At 38.5% G+C, this 20,693-nt stretch overlaps 3 protein-coding genes across 5 annotated transcripts in view; 1 reads left to right on the forward strand and 2 right to left on the reverse strand.

Annotated features, from left to right (window-relative positions):
• Window positions 1-20,693, reverse strand: part of LOC110827709 (protein bric-a-brac 1) — a 456,379-nt gene that overhangs the window by 323,358 nt on the left and 112,328 nt on the right. The window lies entirely within an intron of this gene.
• Window positions 293-4,719, reverse strand: LOC110827713 (uncharacterized). Its single transcript, XM_022059625.2, has 3 exons — window positions 4,627-4,719; window positions 1,176-1,246; window positions 293-1,087 (listed from the first exon to the last, which is right to left on the reverse strand). Exons 1-3 carry the CDS (start codon window positions 4,642-4,644, stop codon window positions 601-603), a joined length of 576 nt encoding a protein of 191 aa, XP_021915317.1. The 5' UTR covers window positions 4,645-4,719; the 3' UTR covers window positions 293-600.
• Window positions 13,055-20,541, forward strand: LOC110827712 (uncharacterized). 2 transcript variants are annotated; one of them, XM_087351672.1, is made up of 3 exons: window positions 13,055-13,199; window positions 13,734-13,792; window positions 16,622-20,541. In XM_087351672.1, exons 1-3 carry the CDS (start codon window positions 13,179-13,181, stop codon window positions 17,283-17,285), a joined length of 744 nt encoding a protein of 247 aa, XP_087207798.1. In that variant the 5' UTR covers window positions 13,055-13,178; the 3' UTR covers window positions 17,286-20,541. The 2 variants fall into 2 exon arrangements, with proteins under 2 accessions (XP_087207798.1, XP_021915316.1); XM_022059624.2 differs by lacking the exons at window positions 13,055-13,199; window positions 13,734-13,792 and adding an exon at window positions 14,525-15,454.

The following is a 20,693-nucleotide window of genomic DNA, read 5'->3' on the forward strand; positions in this document are numbered from 1 at the left end:
CGTTAATGTGACTACCTGGTGAAATTCCTGGATCACTAAGCCTGACGGACATTGTTAAATTTAAGGTTAAATTGCGAGTCATATTTAACTGGTAGCTGCTTATGCAAAATCTGGGAGACCTTTGATAGTGTTAGCTCATGCTGCAAAGTCGGTGGTGAAGGAAGCTACGTTAGCCTACATGCACTTTCGGTCAAAGAGTCAGGAAAAGGACATTAATACTTCAGTTCTTACTGACATTTTCAGGACACAGCCATACATGGAATTGAGAATCGTTGCCTTGAAGAACACGGTGTTACAAACAAAGCTGTTTATTTGTATGAACTGTACACAATAAGTATAAAAGAAAACAACAACAATAAAAACAAGAAATAATGTTGTGATGAGACTAGTAAACAGGTTAGGCTAGTTCCAGAAGGTACATCACAGCCAGTCTGGAAACTACCCGTATGATGCGCAGTGCGGAACAAGAGAACACTACCTATGTACAAAAGTGTGAAATGCACAATACGTGAATTCCACTGTTGGACGGAATCACTGTGCTGTACGGTACAAGTCAATTTGATTTTGTTTCATTGGCTTATCACTTCACCCAGTCTTGCTCTAATCCCAGCCATGGCCGCCACTGCCACCGTAACCGCCACCTCCGTGGCCACCACCTCCGTGGCCACCACCTCCATGATCACCGCCAAATCCTCCATGTCCGCCTCCGAAACCACCGCCGTGTCCGCCTCCGTATCCACCTCCAAACCCTCCGCCGTGCCCGCCTCCGTGTCCACCTCCAAACCCTCCGCCGTGCCCACCTCCGTGTCCGCCTCCAATATCACCGCCTCCGTAGCCACCATCTCCGTGACCGCCTCCAAAACCTCCTCCGTGATCATCTCCAAATCCGCCTCCGTGACCGCCTTCATGTCCGCCGTCTTCGTACTTCACTGCGACTACTTCGTATCCGCCGCCACCTCCATGTCCGCCTCCGCCATGACCACCGCCTCCACCGTGTCCTCCGCTAGGCACCTTAATTATCTTATAGACTGTGTGCGTGTGATGAATGTGTTTTACTTTGAGGGGAACGTGAATGATCACCTTCTTCCTGCAAAGCGTCAGTCAGACATCAGCGTTTTTCCTGGTGTAGGCCTAAGCTCTACCTTGAGTACTAACGTGCATTGTTTACTACGTACCCTCCTCCATGGCCGCCTCCGCCTCCAGCATGGCAAAGTCCAAAGAAAACCAAGAAAATTACAGATATAAACTGTAAAGTAAAACAAAATTGGATGAGTATGAAACGCATGAAATGCAGATACTTTACAAAAGCGAACTTGTTCAGTGTCGACATTTCGAACCAGGATGTTAAAATACACAAACGCGACACGGAATTTCCATAGAAACAGGAACGTCTAAAACGTTAAATTTATGGAAGACATTAATAATCGCGAAGTCAAGAATGGTGAATAGTGGGACATTCTGACATCAATTCTGATATGTACCACACAAGAAAATACACTGGTTACATCTATTTGGTGAGAGATTTTCCTACCGTTTAATTCACATCCTGCAGCCTCGACTATTAAAACCTTTTGGTCAAACAGGCATTAAACAGTCATTCAAAAAAGTAAAATATTCACGAATAAATAGACGTAGATTAGTATATAGTCACAAGCTTTACATATCCACAGCAATGTCACTATGTAAGACCAGAATTGAAATTAAAACTATTTTTTGAATTTAACTGTAATTTAGTCACATATATTGGTTTGGCTATATTTTGTATCAGATACATTTTCCAACAAATCTGACTCACATCCACTTCTAACAGAATATCTCAAAACTGAAGGAACTGCAACACACTGTGTAGTTTCAAGGGTCGCCTTTATCAAACCAGCGAAGAAATAAAAACAGCTAGTCGTAGCAATAGAAACATCACAAGTACCACGTGGATTTATTATAATAATAAAGAACAAACCACAGAAGACCCCAGTGATCTTCAGTATCCATTATTTCGATGAGCCAATAATAAAGGTCCCATCAGCGCGTTTTACATCTCAGTTGATTTTTGTAAAGTATTAAAAGTTCTTGTCTTGGCAAAGTGAATTTTAGCAGAGTTCCGAAGGAATGGTCAGTGTAAGGTCCAAACCCAATCACATTACTAGCAGGCGCAATTATTACAGTTTATTAAGCCAAGCAAAAAAGCTTTTCTTCCAACATTTTACACAGGCAAATACGAGCATAAATTGCTGTTTTGAGCCACCAGTACTAGCTACTATTCCATTAAGGGATGTAAGTGGGACAGGACAACCTTGTGGCAGTACAAATGAATACACCGGGTGACACGAAGCTGCTCAATTTGGCACTGAAACTTGTCGCGGATGGACGAACAAACGGAGGTGACAGACACGAAAAAGAAAACTGCCATTCTAAAACGGAGGAGAAAAGCGTAGGAATGGGTGAAAGGGAAAGCACAGGTCTAATTTATTTATCAAGTCAACATGACGCCCCTTCCTAACATCGAAAATCAGATACATCGACAAGCGTACTCTCCTAATCCCTGAAATATATTGTCCTATTTTCCCAAACACCATGCTATCTGCTGGCTTTTTTCTTTCGAAATATTGTACTATAATTTTTACAATCAGATTGCATTTCAACACTTGATAGTTTAATGTCATCTACACGAAGCAACGCTTTACGAAACACACTGCCCTTAGTCAGAAAGCGACAACACTGCGTTGATTTGTTCTTTATTTTCCTGGGAAAGCACTTTAATGAACAAATATGAAATCTGGCTTGCGTAATGTTAAGTACGATATACTACGATAATTAACGTTGAGCTGAATAAAAACAAATAATTATTTTAAAATTGGCCGTTAGCCATGTGATTGAGACGTTGTACACACAAAGTACCTCAAATGAATACAAAATTGTGAAGTCGTACATTGGTTTTCATTGAAACTTCATATTGGTCTGAACTAGACGCTGTCATGCGAGTCTTAATTTGGTCTGTATTGATCTAATATAGATCTGCTTGTAATGAATTCTTATCTAGCTACCGGCATCATCGGGCGGTTGAATGGCGAAAACACCGAAGTTTCGAGAACGATGTCCGTCATCGTCCTCAGGGTACTGCTCATAAGTTATAAAAATTGAGATAAAATTTAAGACTGTCATTTTCTAAGAGAATTTTCGTTTTAAAAATAGTCGTCTACGTCATATATTATATTAATATGAAGAATCTGCAAGTAACTTGTGATACTTTGCGACACGATGCTGTTAAAAGTGTCAGAGACGTAAAGTATGACTTCAGTTTGTTGATATTACAAAAACAAAAATGGGTTTATTCTGTGGTAAATTGATGTAAAAGCCGGCCAGCTATATGCAAAATCACAGAGTAAAAATATTAGAAATACGCGTTCCTGAAACTGCAGTGTTCTTATGAAAATATTTTGTTGCAAATAAGCACGTAACTTTTGTTAAAATAAATTCCTTGTAACTCGATAACCTCCTGAGATTATTTCGTAGAACTCTTTTGTACAGTTGCAAGCTAACTGGACTGCGTTATTTTTCTTGTACTGCAAGTCGGTGGTAAACAAGTCTCGCATTAACATAACCACTAAAACATCAATCTAGAAAGCGAATACTTTTGGCTGTTTGTTAGCAAGAGAAATTCAAGATGAAACAAAAAACCTAATTGATGTGCCTAAGTTACACACACAATTTGTTTCTCTGTTATTGGCGAAGATCAAAGGATAAAAAATAATGAAACATGTTTCGCGTCAGTATTAGATTCCACGTGGACAGAATGAGAAGTCAAATCAGACTGTTACGTCAAAGGACCCGTCAACTCCGTCAGAGTCTATGCCATATTCTAAGAATAATATATTTTAATATAATTATATTGCTGAAGTGCAACAAATGTAATAGACACGTATAAAACCAGCTATACAGATTTACAAATGCCACATTCAATCTGAAGATTTCAAATGCAAATATTGCCGCAATGTTGGACAGACTTCAGTAACCGAAGCTGCTGAAACTGGAAACTGATCTTATAAGCACACATGAAAAATGTAATTCTTTTAGAAAGACAGGGCCACTGTCCCATCTTCACTTGTAATCTATAAAATTATTTAAACATCTTTACATCTGTCTCATCGTAAATAAATATATTTAAATAACTCACAATAAAATTACCTCTATCAGAGAAACTGATAATGAAAATGAGGGAGTACGAAGTCAAAAGTGTAGCTTGTGTATTCTTATGTGGTAAAAATGATTAAGCAGAGTATGCTATGGATCGTTGAAGTTCTACAATAACTAATTTAGTGGTGCTGGGCTAACTTTTTTCTAGTTGGTGACAAATTCCAGCTTCGTTTCGTACACAGAAAAATCCTTTAAAGAATCCTGTGAGGAGGAAGGTGAATCCAGGACATATTTTCCTACCCAGTTTCTCTGTGAACCAATTTCATACCAACATCCCTTCTACATCAAGATCACATATTATCGTTTAAAATTTTTCGAAGAAAAGTAGTTTATGTGAGTTTTGTAAGGTTTCGTAATTCTGATATTTTCAAAGATTAATATCAAAGTAACTATGTGATGAAAATGTACGACACCTGACAGCTTATGTTTACTTACGGATACACGAGGTGCCATTTTGTGTGGTATCCACTGGTACCCGCAGCGAACAGCAGCTCAGAATGCAATGTTTACCACTCAACTCATGTATCCTTTTATATCCGTCCTAGGTGAGCATGAAATAGTTCAGCGAATGAAAGGGAAGATGCACTTCAAACATATTCCAAATAAAAACGTTAAAATCATCTGCGTGTTTTCTCTTTTGCATCTTTTACAATGAAAGGCACTACTATTTGTTTTCCTTTTGTTCGGAACCCTTTCATAATACATGCAGCTTAAGAGAAGGGAAGACAGATGTGGCTGGCGGAACTTGATACCGCGCTAAGGTCATAATTGAAGGGGGAGGAGAAGCAAAGTGAAGGTGGGCGCTGTTGCACAGTGGCAAATGGCTGAATGCTAGAGCAGCGTATTTGCCAAGCACCAACTGCATTTCTTCGATTAGAAACACACAACTGCGTAACGGTGGTTAGGCATGCATTTCCTCTATTGTTACTTAGCCCAATTAGTAGCCCATTTCTATGTAGCGTTCACTCTAATGGCAGCCTCATTATTACTACACAGGCTACAGGAAGAAGAACGCTAAGAATAATTAATGGTTTAAGCTATGTACGTCGTAAAATGACAAAAAACAACAACATAAAAACATATATCACATATTCTGGATGTCTGGGTTTCATCTCGTTCCATCCTAACAACGTGATTCTGTAGATTCTCTCAGTTGCAACCAAAAGAAGTAACTGAAATGCGAGGATCAATTTGCGCGTACTTATGGATAAACTTAAAATATCCAGTATCAAACAACTCTCAAATTTGATAATAATTTAACTTAAAACAATCTTGTAGGCCTACCGTTAAATTCATACAACGACATCTTTGAAGATGGCTGTCTTCTGGAATGTTGCGCCGTGTAGTCTGGCAAACGTTAACGACGTCTCCAAAGGTGTCAGGCGCGGCTCTGATAGAACAGCCATATTCATGCTTGCCGTCATGAGAAATTTAAATATCAAAATTCAATTCTTCTTCAAAGCGCTTTCAGCTCTTAACAACCTTGGTCTGCTGGGTAATTTCCTAATTTTCAGATCATCTAAGATGTTTGATTGGACCCTCTGCCTTTACCTACACAGAAAAACGCGAAATACACTGAAATACGGCGAGCGCAACGCCAGTAACGAACTACAAGCAGCGGCGTCCTTTCTGAGGATGTAATTGCTCAGATAGTCAAATTACCTGCTCATTATCGTGTTCGCAGAAACCCGCCAACAGTCCTCAAAGTTTCAATTTCAGGAAATGATCGCCCATGAAAGAGACCTTTACTTTGCTCCTTACGCCCTTGTAGGTCGAACACCACTTAAATTGTGATTGAACTTTTCTCTCCGAACGCTACTCACTCCGGAATGATATGCACATTTATTTCCTTTCTATATCCAAACTAAGCGCTGTAAGCTGAATGACAATGGTAATGAAATCCCCTCGGTCTGATTTAGGTATTACAGCAACAGAAAGTGAAATGAGCTCACGGCTAAGTTAATGGGTAAATGCAGATCGGAGAACTAGTGTTTGTGGTGCAGCTGGTGGGTGCATCTTCAGAGACCGGTAAGTGCTTTGGTTCTTAATTTTAACATAAACATGGACATTTGGTAAAATTGCATGAGTACGTTGAGTTTGCCCCAATTTCGAATGTGTCAGGGCCTACTGCATGTGTTCTCACACAGAGCCCAATACTATACTTCTCTATATGAACGTAGCATTGAATCCTGATGTTAGCAGGCAAGCCATAATTTCTCTAGGCTTTGGCTTTCAGCTCCGGAGTTTTCTCGTATTTGAAACACCTTTGATATGTCAGAGTTTGCACAGAGTATACAAATTAGGCGTTATATTTTAGACACATACAGAGTTTCGCAAACGTCAGCTTTTTACTTTTTTATGTCCTCAATGTAAAATAATTACACGTTTAACTACGTGAGCATTATTCTGTTGGTATTGTTCTCGCCTCTTCTTTATTCATATTTGATTGCAAGTCACCTACTCCCCAGGAATATCGTGATGATTTAACAAATTACAAATGTTTAAGTATGTCGAATCGTGATTGTCCGTTACCGGTAAATGAACTTCGTTCACAATAATATCTGCTTTCCTGTCATGGCTAACAAGTTACTGATTTTGACTGACTGCTGTTCACAAGGATATGCTGACGGTTTAAAGGTTTCTGGTTTGTAAATGACAATGTATAAAACTTAATGCATAATGCGAAGTCGTGTTTGTACGTCAATCCGTCTGCCTGTTTTATCTGTGAAAATTATTCAGTGGATTTCAATTAAATTTGCTGTTGGAAATCAACATTGAAAGTTTGTCATTCCAGTATGCTACCTATCCAATGTGATCTGATGCTACAAGAACTTGTACTATACAAAGCGTAATAAAATAAATAGTTTTATAAATAAACGGAAAATCTTACTAATTATATGAAAATAATCACCAGTAATTTGTAAATGCCTTTTAAGTTGTTTTTCCACGCATTAAACTGAGTGCTAAGCCCTGTAAATCCCCAAGAGACCTTCCAAATTCTAAATATATTTAGAATTTTCGAAGATAAAACATTCGGGCAGACAAAGAACAGTTAAGGCCCAACAGTCATGTTTGAACATAGAACGCAATTACTCTAACCTGTGAAGTTGAAAGCGTTTTTGCCCTTATCATTACGTTTTGTTACCCTGGAAGATATTTTCTCTTGTCACGTTCTTTCTGAATGCAACAAAGTGCAAAGAACCGTAACGCTGACATCTTCTCACGTGAACTCAGTCGAAAGAAATTAGTGCACAATCTAAGGAAACAATCAGTGAGTACGGTCCTGGTTAGATCTAAATCTCTTTTTGCACGAAGTGGTCAAAATAAACACATTATGTTGACGTCAGTTCTGTTCTTCCGTACATTCATCTACTAAACTACTCAATGTATGACAGTGAAATTTGGTATCCGGTCAATATTAAATTTGTTGTATGAATTTGTGGCCCGTGTAGAACTCAAATTTCTTTACAGATAAAATAAAAGCGTATAACATTCCTCTAACATGAATCATCGTAAGTAAAGTAAATACTAAAACGATCTGTTTAATTGGGCACGATACTTTTTAAGGAAATACATACCTCAGGAATTTGTTTAAATATAAATTTTAATAGATATCATATACCATTGAAAATGACGCTGTAACGCTGAAATAGTAGGGTTACAAAATATAAGTATTTGTATGAAATTGGGAAAAGCTGTATAAGATGACTATAAAACATTAATTGTAATAAACTAATTGCATTGTAAGATCTGAGGTTTTCACGGCGGCGAGTCTGAAGACGGTTGTCTATATGTTGTTGCGCCTTGTAGTCTGGTAGAATTACACCGACGTTCCAGAGGTGCTTGCTGCCTGCGTCATTAGGACAATGTTATTCCACAGCAGAACCGACCACATAAAATGCACTGCAAACAACTCCACCCAGACGCTTTTAACAAGCTTAAGCCTCAACTAGCTGGCTAACAACGCCAAAGTGGCTACAACTGTTGAACGGTGTATTTTATCTGATCGGTTTTGGTGTGGAGTACACTGAATCCCCGGAATTAAGGCAGAAACATTTTTATTTACATTTTTTTGAAAATGTCTGTTACACACACGTTCCGGATACGGCAAGAGACTTAAGGAAATCTGTTATGAATGTTATTTTTCATTTCAAGGACATTATTACTAAAGAAGTTGTAGTGTATCCTGGAGTAGATAGACAAACAGACGGGCAAAAAAATATACTAAGACACTTTCCACACTGAGCATGAGAAAGCACGCAAGAGTATCGGTACACTATCAAACTTGAATACTTTTGACTTCTTACTTGAAAGCAAACCCTTTCCAGTTAAAGTACGCTGAGGTATTTACCTTGTAAAGTGACTTCAATGCTTGTTCTTAGGTATTCAAGGCTGGTTTCCTAAAACCCCTAAAACACTTTCAACCTGAAGATGAAAAATGCAATGGTCTCCGAAACGTCAAGAAACTATTACGATTACCAGTTCTGTCCCGATATCCGAAGTTACTCAGTGTGACTTCAAGTCAAGTAAGAGAACTTCACTTCCAGGTGAAGTGGAGGCTATTTATCTACCAGCTCTCATAAAACGAAGTGATACAAAAGTAATCAAAATGCGAAGCGTTGTTATGACGTCGTTTGTAAATTATTTGTTACATTGAAAGTTGAATAGGGACGTACCGGACTGAGTATGCTGTCACTCAAACGCAAAGGTTTTCGACCTTGAGTCACAACTCTTAGTTATGTTTTGTTCGACGTTTCGGTGAACGTTAAACTTTTTGTATCAACAAAGGAAAGTAACTGTAATGTTCTCTGAAACATCGGACGTGGTTCAACCCTGAAAACGAAGAGACTTGAATCATAAGTCAGATACGCAAGATTTTGTGTGGCAGAATATTTTAAATATGACATCAACGTTTTGCATGAAACATTTGGTCTGTTGAATTGCGGCAATGAAAACACTGATGTCCTACGACGTTCCGAGGTCTAACTTTCACTACGTCGAATACCGTCCGGTGCAATTGTTAATTTTAACACCTGGAAGGAACAAATCTATTGCTGTTTATCACGAGTGACTTTAAGCAGGGTTAGTTTTGTTTTTATTATTCGTCTTATATGAAGCTATCTTAGAAAGTTTGATTATATCACTTCTTTACTTCGATGATTAGTATCAACGAAAAGCAAAAGCAACTTTCGCTCCAACCTGTAACTGTGAGGGACCTAGTCATTTTCCCCAAATGACCGCAACATTCCTCCCGTCAAATAAAAGACCTTGCTGAAATTTAACGGGCTGGGTCCTGGCGTGTTAGGAAGCTTGTTAGTTTGCATTATCTTTGATTAAAAAGATTTTTTCATCTGATAATAAAGATTTACTATTCTCCACCATTATCCTTTATATTCTTGGTTTAATTATCCCTTCGTGTATATACTGAACATGTCTGCTCAGAATATCAATATAGAATTTATCAAACCATTTCAAAATAAATGTATCAAATATATCACAAAAACATGCGCACAGACATGTTTATAACTGTCGTGCCATCCAAGTAGAGTAACGCGTACGTTGGAAAGAATAGAACCCCATTCAGCTGTAAAATTACGCCTATGCTATTAAAATTAATGTTAGTATTTTAATGGGGTGAGACTACGTCTTTTTGGAACTGTGTTAAAATCAATATCTTACCTCGAGGGAAGAACACATATTACCTACGTGTAAGAAAAGTGTGTTTAGAATACTGCTTACATCAAAATACGGTAATGAACCTTCCTGTTCCATAAAGATTGCAAATTCCATAGTTAGGTAAGTCACTATCAGTTTCCGGTAATGCCCTGCTGGTTATAAAATGATGGGGCTCAGCATATTAATAAGTGAGATACACAGAGGCACTATCCAAACATTTATTGCATAACGGGAACTGTCAATTCTGTTTGTTATATATTAACAATATAAGATTTACAATACTGGAAGTCTATAAAATATAAAAGTAATTCCCCATTTTCTGGTTATTCTACAAGGTGGCCAGAAACATGTCTTATATTTGAAAAGATCCGTTACCATACCCAATTTCAGAACCCTATATGAAATGCCGCAGTGTCACTCTTACCTCAAAAGCTCCTGCATCCATCATACCGTTATAAATGCTTGAGGGAAATTAAAGTCTTCAAGGTTGGCTGGCCTCTAGTGACATAACGCCATACATAATCGGTTGACTAGTTCAAAAAGCGAATGAGAGGTCACAAGTACATAGAGTACTCTACAGTGATATCTAAAACCTACATTTTTCTTTGAGAAATGAAAGAAAGTTGTTCGACCAAGGAAATTTTGGAACAGCACAAGAATTATGACACATTCGTCACAATTTGGTGAATGATGCCAGGGATGTCAATGACCTTAGCGTGGACAAGGCATCTCGGTGATGACGTTATTACGCGAGATTTCACCTCTCGACTGAGAGTCTGCCAAGGGACTTCCCCACTCTATGTCACGCAGACGATCAAGGCAACCTTTGGATTCTGCATTAATTCGCTTCTGCACGAGACAAGATCATTGGTCTCACATGAACCACCCGTTATCATTGTCCGATTTCAAACCAAATTGGAGTATTTTGACAAGTTTTCATGAAAACCCATTCATCCGATTTGGAGTTGTTATACGCGGGCAGGCATGACAGGGTTAAGAGGCGAATTCTTTAAACTGTTAGTTTCGCATGATTCAAACACTAGGCCCCAGCGTGCGGGACAGGATTTTGATAGAAACAGAACTGTTCTGCAAACCTCATCTCATTTATTCAACTTTCATATTCATCCAATGTGATGTGAAAGCAAAATAGTTATTACATGGATTTACTATTTTAAGAACGTGAGCTACATAGGTCTATGCTAATGGATATGAATTTACTTGAAACATAACATTACACTACAGCTGCTTTCTCTGTGCGACAGAAACAAATGATAACTTCCGATATTCATTTTCTATTGTCCTAAAGGTTGATCGATTTTTCCTTTTAGGTTAAAATGTGGTTCAGAGAAAGTGGTGTAGTGTGAATATTCCTGTGCCATTAGAGTAATTTGTCTTCAACATTGCCTCGCCTCAGCCTTTCTCTTCTGTTTTTGCAACGCCCTTGAACTTGCTTACGTTCCAAAATGCCCTGAGTATTCAACCCGGGAAGTAAAAAAAGTTAACTGGACGCACGAACATTCATTCAGTTACCTATTTCTTTGATTTATTGGCAAGCTGAGCGACTATTAGCTTCTCAAGAAGGAATGTACTCCACAGAGTCAGACGAAAGAAATTCGGTAAGGAAACACCTTCCAACAGATAATAAGGAATACAGACTCTAGCTCCAATGACGTCTACTAAACATAATAATGCGTGTGACAATGACCTTTAATAATCACAGAGGATTTTAACAATGCGATAGAAAATAGCGTAAGGAACTTTCTACTGCTCTGTAATTGCAGACAAAAGCCTGAGACACTTCATTCACTAAAACTCTAACAAAGAAAGAAATGTGAATAATTAGCTTTAATGCGAGAAGTTAATTGGAAAAGGCATTTAAGATCCAATTATGCCAGTCAAAGTGCCACATTATGGATTCATATTGTAGGACACATTAAAGGCAAGCTTTCTCTTATAATTATGTTTATTGAGAATTATTCACAGCTAAAGACGGTTGCCAGATAAAGATCACGAAACTCTAGATTCTCGGGCTCTATTAAACAGGCTGTCTAAACCTCCACGGTCTCACGGCCCTTGAAAGCTGCTGTACCGATTTAAAATTCTTCTAGATGAATGGATACCTGTCCGCGTTTTTCTGTTTTCTTTTTCGGTGATGTCAGAAAAGTTGTAATGATCATGCTCTCCTACTGATTGCAGTATAAAAGAACAAAGATAATTATCTAATTATATGGAGCAGATCCCTTCTTGAGAAGCTAACAGTCGTTAACCTCACAGAAATATCCAGCCCTCATGATGTTTGGTTTCAGTACCACGTCCATACAGTCCTTCTGACAAGCGAATACGGTCACTGAAATTCACACATTATTAAGGTGACTTGCAATTACTTGTCTACTGGATAAGGACTTTCTGAACATCTGCTACGAGCACATGTAAGAGCAGAACTGATCTGTGGCAGTGAATTTCATATTTAGATATCACAACACGAATATTGAATAAAGGAGGAAGAAATTAAAATTTCAGTTGATTTATTCATGAGCCATAAATATATGTAAATAAATAAATAAATAACAATAATCGACGAGAAGCATGTAATTTATGTTGAAATTGTGCTTAAAATCTGTTTTAGAAGAAGCAATTGAACTCAGAGGGATTTAAATTAATTAATATGACAGAGGCAGGGAAGACTAAATTTAAGTAACGCGGAAAATAGTTAATACTTGGTGCGGATGAAGATGGGTAATCACGGCTATTATTACAATCAAATTAACAACCAAAGGTGGTTTTAAAATTCAGGAATTTAAATGGCAAAGACTCTTTAATACTAGTACCCATGCTACATAGGAGAGAGCAAATCAGAAACGGTTTGTACGAACGCGATTATGGTTGCCCTCTGGGCTGTAGCGTCGTGTAGTCTGGTAGTTGTTTACAACCCACAAGACAGTCATCTTCAGATCAAAATCATTTGCGCTAATTATCACTTAACAAAGTAACAAATATAGAAATTTATCTCTATTACATTTCTGTGAAAAATAAACGTAGGTATTATGAGCTTTTAATTAGGAAGCATGTCCTTGACAACTGAGAAATCTGTCACGACATTCACTTTCGACGGGTATAACAGCGAAGCTGAATGATGTAAATAAAAAGCTTTTAGGTCCTTTTCTCGCTCCACCTACATGGTTTCGCTCCAAAAATTTTAATTTCATTAAGTGGTGTATATAAACTTATAAGGCGGCGAGAGCTTGACATTATCGGTTAAAAACGCGCTGACAGAAGAAGCCTGGAGATTTGAACTTCAACCAGAAGCAGAAATGCGGTCTGCAGCTAACACCGTATGTAATTAAGCCTGTGAATTTGGTATGCGATGGAATTATTGAATGTCACATAAGAAAAAATAAATAAATAAAAATCAGACCGATAATAGATTTGTGCCAGATTTAGAAGTTTCGTCACATAGGAAATATAATTTTCATAATGACAGATTTTCGTCAATGTGATATTTTTAGAGAAGTCAAATCGAAGAGATTGTTTTGTTGTTGAAACGGGTTTCATAAGGAGGAGACAAGAAATGCGTGTATGATTTTGATACGGAGCTCATTACCGTGTTCAAATAAGCATGAATATGACTTTTCATACAGATTAAAGCATAATTAAGGTGCGTAGATATCGAAGATTATGCCAAAAATGTTCCTCAAAGTACCTTAACGTCCAGATTGATTTAAATAAGTTACGCATAAACAATATTTGAATGGTTGAAGTTATTTAGACAGAAATGACGGTATTGGTTTTAGGAGACACCATTTTATTCCTAAGACTAGTGAAATTTGATGGTACATGGTAAAGGCAAAGTTGTTTCTGTTTTCCAGGTTGCGCTTCTATTGACTGAATTGCTGGTCGTCATCCATAGAGGAAATGGAGCACATGAGTACATACATTTTTTAATGTTTATTGCACACAATTCACAGCACAGATATATCTTCTGTCGGCACATACAAATATACAAGGGCTGAGAACACGGAATTCAGATCAACGAGCCTATAGTAACAAAATTTATTTTATTACAAATGCTTTAATCAAGTAAATGTGGGATATCACATGTATAAAAATGTCACATTCATTTCAAAATAATCTTCAATATCTGCTAACACTGAAATTAAGGGACGTCTTTATCATATACACTGAAAATTAAATATGATTTGCGGGTTTCATGGCGGTGAGTCCGAAGATGGCTGCCTTTTGGGTTCTAGCAGAGTTTAGTCTCGTAGAAGTTTAGCAACGTTTCAGACTATCTTACTGTCTCCATAATCTATCAGAATATATGGCGCTGTAACCTAAAAAGTAGCCATCTTGACACTGAACACTGGCAACGAGGAATTACATACGACGGGATACCAAAACAATAATTTATCAGAGATGTTCTTTCTGCCCTTATATAACGAAAATAAAACTGGCTTAGGAAAATGTAGCTGGTCTGAACAATATTAATGCTTATATCTGTGATAAAATATACCCAATATAATACCAACTACAATTTGAAGACCTGCATAAATTAAGAAGCTGGCCAATAGCTGTTCGTGGACCACCTGTCGAAAAACACTGCTTCTGGGCACAATTATTTTCAAACACTTGGAAAACACCTGGAATATATCAGGGTTTGTCAGGGACGTTGTGCTGAAGAGACAGGCGATGCTAATCTGTTATCAAGTTATGACAGGTTGATGACATTAATTTGACAGACGGAAATTTACAGTGTCATCAGAGTTCTAGCAAAATAAAAATCTTAAATCAAGGGCACGTACAGTTAAATTCAAGTTTTTATATTGAGTTTTCACTATTCGCTAAATATTGTGATTTCTGCGAGATTTCAGGTTCTCACGGCGGCTAGTTTGATGGCTGTTTTTTGTGTTTTGGTAGAAGTACAATAACGTTACAGATGTACTTGCTGTTTCCATCATCAGGGAGATCGTTCTAATGATGAACATATCAAGCACCTCTGAAACGTCGATAAATTTCTACCACCTTACACGGTGCAACAACATAGAAGACAGCTATCTTAAATATTAATCCTGTTTCCGGGTGATGGCACCTTGTACAATGTAGGCCATACTGCCGACGTTTCGGAGATTCTTGCTGTCTCCAACTTCGGCTTATCAATCGGATACGAATACAAATAGAAAAAATAAAAGATCAAATATTTTAAAATGGTTTTGCTGTGTAATAGATGGCAGTAGTGTGGATTGGATAGATCTTTTATTACCACTAATGACAGCATCATAAAATTTCCATGCAGTAAAAAGCAGTCTGAAAAAAAAACATGTAAAAATTATTTGCAGTAGAACTGGGAGCTACGTCACCGTATTCTTCCAGAGCCTCTTGTGCGTGCTTCACATGCTTCTACGGTGGCAATGATAAAGCGCAATTAACGATGTTTCGGTCACTGTTTTGCCTTTCTCTGTGAGCGGTACCATTCCACAGACTGACATCTGTAACACGACACGTGAAATTATCTTGCATTTACTTTCCACATTTTTAAGTTAAACAGAGCATCAGTTAAAAACAAGAGCATATCCTAGCTACAGACACGCATGTAAGTATTTATGGCCCATAAAATATGGATTTATTTTATTCAGATTGCATAAAGTGGGGCTAAAATTTTAATCCAAGTGCAGTAACTATTCTGGAGTGTGAAATTCATGGTCATTGCAATTGATCATTTTAAATAATATTAAAACATATGTTTCTATGTAAAAGTTTCAGTGTAACCTTTCTTTGATGACGAAGTAACTTACAAGAAAGAGAATATTAGCTGAATCAACGAGTCTGCAATACATTCTCTTACATGACTTGTATGTGGTCTTTTACACACGTCTAATTTCTTTCACTTTGTACGCTAATTCTAGTCTCTGTTTGTATGTAGAACGTAGAAAAGTTGCGTTGGTAGCAGGTGATGTGTTCATTCTAAAGTTTACTTTAACAAGGTTTCATACAAGAGTGACTGAAATTGTCTGAGGACATCTGACCACCAAATAAATCAATCAATGAGGCAGGTATGTATATTATCTATGTGTTATGACGTCTTGCGAACTCGTAGGTTGGTATCAATACTGCCTCTGTCTACAGGGCTGAAGACAGTAAATGAAAATTTCGATGAACGTCATTAGGGTGAAGGGCGGTCCTTCTCCCGTACAAAGCCTTTCTGGAAGTGTTGTAGTCTGTACAAAATTCAGTTGAACATTACTTACAATTTGAATCGTCAAAATGTGTTCAAATATAATACTTTCATACTTTAAAACAAAGAGAAGCCGGACAGACTGAAGTTGTTCGAGTTGCTGAGAAGAATATTTGAACCTAACAGGGAAGACTCAACAGGCACATGGATAAAATACTAAGGCACATTGAATATTATTAGGACAATAAATTAAAATTAGATAAACGGGACACTTTTAGTATACATAGGAAAAATGAGATATGCACACAAAAGTTTAGTCTGAAAACCCAAAGAGAAGATACCACTTAAGGAACGGAGAGGGGATGGAAGGATACTACTGAAATGCATCTAAAGTAAAATATCGGATCGGATTCTACTGGCTCAGGAGGACTAGGTCCGCTGACGGACTAATATTCGAGCTACACAAAACGCGGGAATTTTTTTAACAGGTAGACGAGTATAAGCTTCTTTAGCTTAGCTCAGAATCACGAATTGAAGAAACAATCTAAATACTCTTACAGCAACACCTTTTTAATTTTCTTGCAGGAAGAAAGTACTAATTCACGTTCCTACAAGCGTGAAGCACGTTCACCATCACCACATGAGCAACCTCCTTCCGAATCCCGGCCACAGCGTGGGTGCCGGCAGCTGGCGTGTGTCGAAAGGGCTGCAGAACACGGATGACTGGACAGGACACGTGGTTGGCCACACCTCTGGTGGACCAGGCTATGGAGACCGGTACATAAGTAATGGCTGGCATGACCAGGGTCACGGCCGCTGGCATGAAGACCTTGTATTAGGTAGCAAAAGTATCGGGGGTGGAATCAAACATGCAAGGTTCCTCACACATTTAACGGGCGCAAGCTCTGAGGACTGGCAGGCTGTGAAAGAACACGAGGTTGATTTCAATCGACTAATTTACGGTAAAATTCGTAGTCATGAACGTGGTTTAAAGGGAAGCAGCCATGAGAAGTGGAATAAATTTAGCAACCACGAAGGAAAGTTTATTACCAAGACGAGACGATCAGTTGGGCGAAACGAAAGAAAAGGATATCTTCAAGAAGACAAGCGTCAAGACGCAAGACTGTTTCAGAGCAGTCAGAGATACGTTGAACCCAGTGCTGGAGACTGGAACGTTGTGAAGAGCCAGTTAGCAGATATACAGCAGAAAATCTCCCTCGATCAGCAACCCTCAGATGGAGGGTCATAAAGGGAACAGCTACGGCACCTTTGTGATTAATAATGCAAATGGTCAATACATTGCCCGTGATGGAGGTGAGGTTAAACGCAAGATTTCAAATTGGCCATGAAAAAAGCAGTGACGTGATTAGAGCTAAAATTAAACTAACTAGTAAGTTTATTTTAAAATTAAAACTTCAGTCAAATGAAAGAAGGGCAACTTCCCCTTGTTTCCAACTTATCGTGTATGTAAGCCTGTATTTCTAGTACCAAAATAACAGATATAACATATTAGGATCACGTTTCAGAATTATTGCAATCTGAAACTCATTCCAATGTAGTTGTGTTAACCAGGTTAAATGAATTGCATTCAGAGGACAACCGGTTCGAATCTCAGCGGGGGAACAGGATATTTGTGCTAAAGATTAGCGTGGCTTCGCCAAGTCCCTTATTAACCTTCTATCTACTGATATCTCGAAGCAAACACGTCCACTTTCTTAAGAGTTTCTTCTGATCAAAAGCGTATCATCATCTAATCACATTCGAAGCTCAATAGTCTGTGCAGTTGATGTAGCGTCGTTAAGTTGCTTACAAGGATATCTATAATGGTTTCAGTCCAAATGTTCTTTGAAGAACAGGGAGTTATAGACAGTACGTGTTGAATTGACAGCTACGTAAGAGTTTTAATATGCTGCCAGATATCATCGGTTGTTCACATTCCAGGTGCCTTGAAGAACAAGGCTTGGAGGATCTACCACCGTATTACCAGCTATATAATCATTACTTCATTTAAGACTGACGCACTTATCATTGACATTTTACTATTATAGAACTTTTTTTATGTTGTTGCTATTATTGATACTGAAACAATTAAATTAACACAGTTCTTTGTACTTAAAAAGTTATGAATCGCCCTGATGACGGAGGCAGTATGACCTCTGAAACGTTGGTTAACATCGACCAGACTACACAGCGCAACAACCCAGAAGACAGAAATCTTCATCGCCCTGATGACGGAGGCAGTATGATCTCTGAAACGTTGGTTAATATCGACCAGACTACACAGCGCAACAACCCAGAAGACAGAAATCTTCATCGCCCTGATGACGGAGGTAGTATGACCTCTGAAACGTTGGTTAACATCGACCAGACTACACATCGCAACAACCCAGAAGACAGAAATCTTCGTACTCATCGCCCTGATGACGGAGGCAGTATGACCTCTAAAACGTTGGTAAACATCGACCAGACTACACAACGCAACAACCCAGAAGACAGAAATCTTCGTACTCATCGCCCTGATGACGGAGGCAGTATGACCTCTGAAACGTTGGTAAACATCGACCAGACTACACAGCGCAACAACCCAGAAGACAGAAATCTTCGTACTCATCGCCCTGATGACGGAGGCAGTATGACCTCTAAAACGTTGGTAAACATCGACCAGACTACACAACGCAACAACCCAGAAGACAGAAATCTTCGTACTCATCGCCCTGATGACGGAGGCAGTATGACCTCTGAAACGTTGGTAAACATCGACCAGACTACACAGCGCAACAACCCAGAAGACAGAAATCTTCGTACTCATCGCCCTGATGATGGAGGCAGTATGACCTCTGAAACGTTGGTTAACATCGACCAGACTACACAGCGCAACAACCCAGAAGACAGAAATCTTCGTACTCATCGCCCTGACGACGGAGGCAGTATGGCCTCTGAAACGTTGGTTAACATCGACCAAACTACACAGCGCAACAACCCAGAAGACAGAAATCTTCATACTGACCGCTGTGAAAACCTCAAACCTTACATATTTATTTTATTTCCTAAGAAACGCGTAACGATGAACATATTTGCAACGTCAATATAATATAGAAAGGGTTGAGCTGTAATGGAAATTTGTGTGAAAAAGAAACAGTTATTGCTAGTTCTTGACCTTGCCGCTTGAGGGACAAGTTCTTTTCCCATGAAAGTACTTTCACTAACAACAAGCTGTTGAGACTATCCGGTCATTGACCAAAGAATGAAAGTGGATGCCTAAGACACGAGTCCAACAAGAACTCAATTTTTTTTTACTTGCCACTGAAATGTTGAACACACGCACAAAAGATGCTGTGGGTGTGGTACGAGGCACAGAACATAATTTATTCTCTAATCAAAGTCGGGTTATTATTAACCACGTTTCTATTTGTTAACGCCCATACACTGAATGTGGGTAAGTTGTATATAACTACAGCTAACAGACCAACGAGAATGGAAATGTTACTTGGAATCTGAATACAGTTTCTTTTCCGAATGCTTTCTTTGGAATTCTGCATAACTGCATTGATCTTGAAGTTAATTAATTTCATAAAAATATAACTGATAGTGGTCTTATGGGTTGTGATGTCATGTAATCTTATAGCGGTAACCAACGTTTCCATATTTCACACTACAGGTAAAGATAAACGTTCTTCTGAAATGCCGAATACGACTTATAATGCCTCGCGCTGTCACAATCCTGAAGCAACTGACATCCTTACCGCCGAGAGAGTCACAAATTCCTGATCACACTGTAGTCACAAGTTATTTAACCTACTGAGAACTTCGGTTGTCACGGTAGAGACATGTCGAGTGTGGTATTCTGAGTTCTGTCGCTGTGTAGTCATGCAGGAAGTTACCAATGTACCAATGTTGCTGAGGAATTACACTACTTCACTTCTCGGAAGACCACAATCGATATTTTCCTTCTACCTCGTTACCTACACAAGACTGGAATGGACCAGAACAGAATACAGTGCAGCAAAATAGGACAGAACTCAGTAAAGCAAAATAGAATAATACAGAGTGTAACAGACTGAAATTTCTGTGCAAGAGAGTAAACAGACTGGAATAGTATGCAGAAGAACGGAACAGAATTCTACCAAACACGCCGACTGATCCAGTTCCATGAAGAAATGATTTCACTCAGTAAAGTGACTGGAGCCTGAGAAGGGAAAACAGAACCTTCCCGCCAGAAGTTCATACTCTAGCTACCATCACTCTGGTGTCTAAAACTACAACTTTTTGAAAGGTGTAACAACCTTGTCCTGCCATCTTCAGAGAATTTCATGAACCGGACGACCGATATTCCATCTTACCATTCAAGAATTCAATTGTTACACATGAGTAGCTTCACAATTAAGGCGGATGAAGTCCAATCATCACACAATTTTAGTTATATCGAGCGGGGTGGAGAAAAACTTTATTTAGAGTTGTAAGAAATTTTAAAACTGGAGCAAAAAATAAATTATAAATTACCTTTTTGCCTCGAATTTAAGACGCCATCAAATGTAAGTAGAAGATTTCAGGAGAAAATTTGCTACATCGATTCTTAGACGCCATCAAATGTAAGACCCACCCCGATTTCGGAATACTGAAAATGTTATAAAAGTGCGCCTTAAAATAGAGGATATAC

This window comes from Zootermopsis nevadensis, unplaced genomic scaffold (genome assembly GCF_977971745.1).
Source record: "Zootermopsis nevadensis isolate Lab colony 2312 unplaced genomic scaffold, Znev_1.0 Znev_ptg000020l, whole genome shotgun sequence".
NCBI classification, from domain to species: Eukaryota; Metazoa; Arthropoda; class Insecta; order Blattodea; family Termopsidae; genus Zootermopsis; species Zootermopsis nevadensis.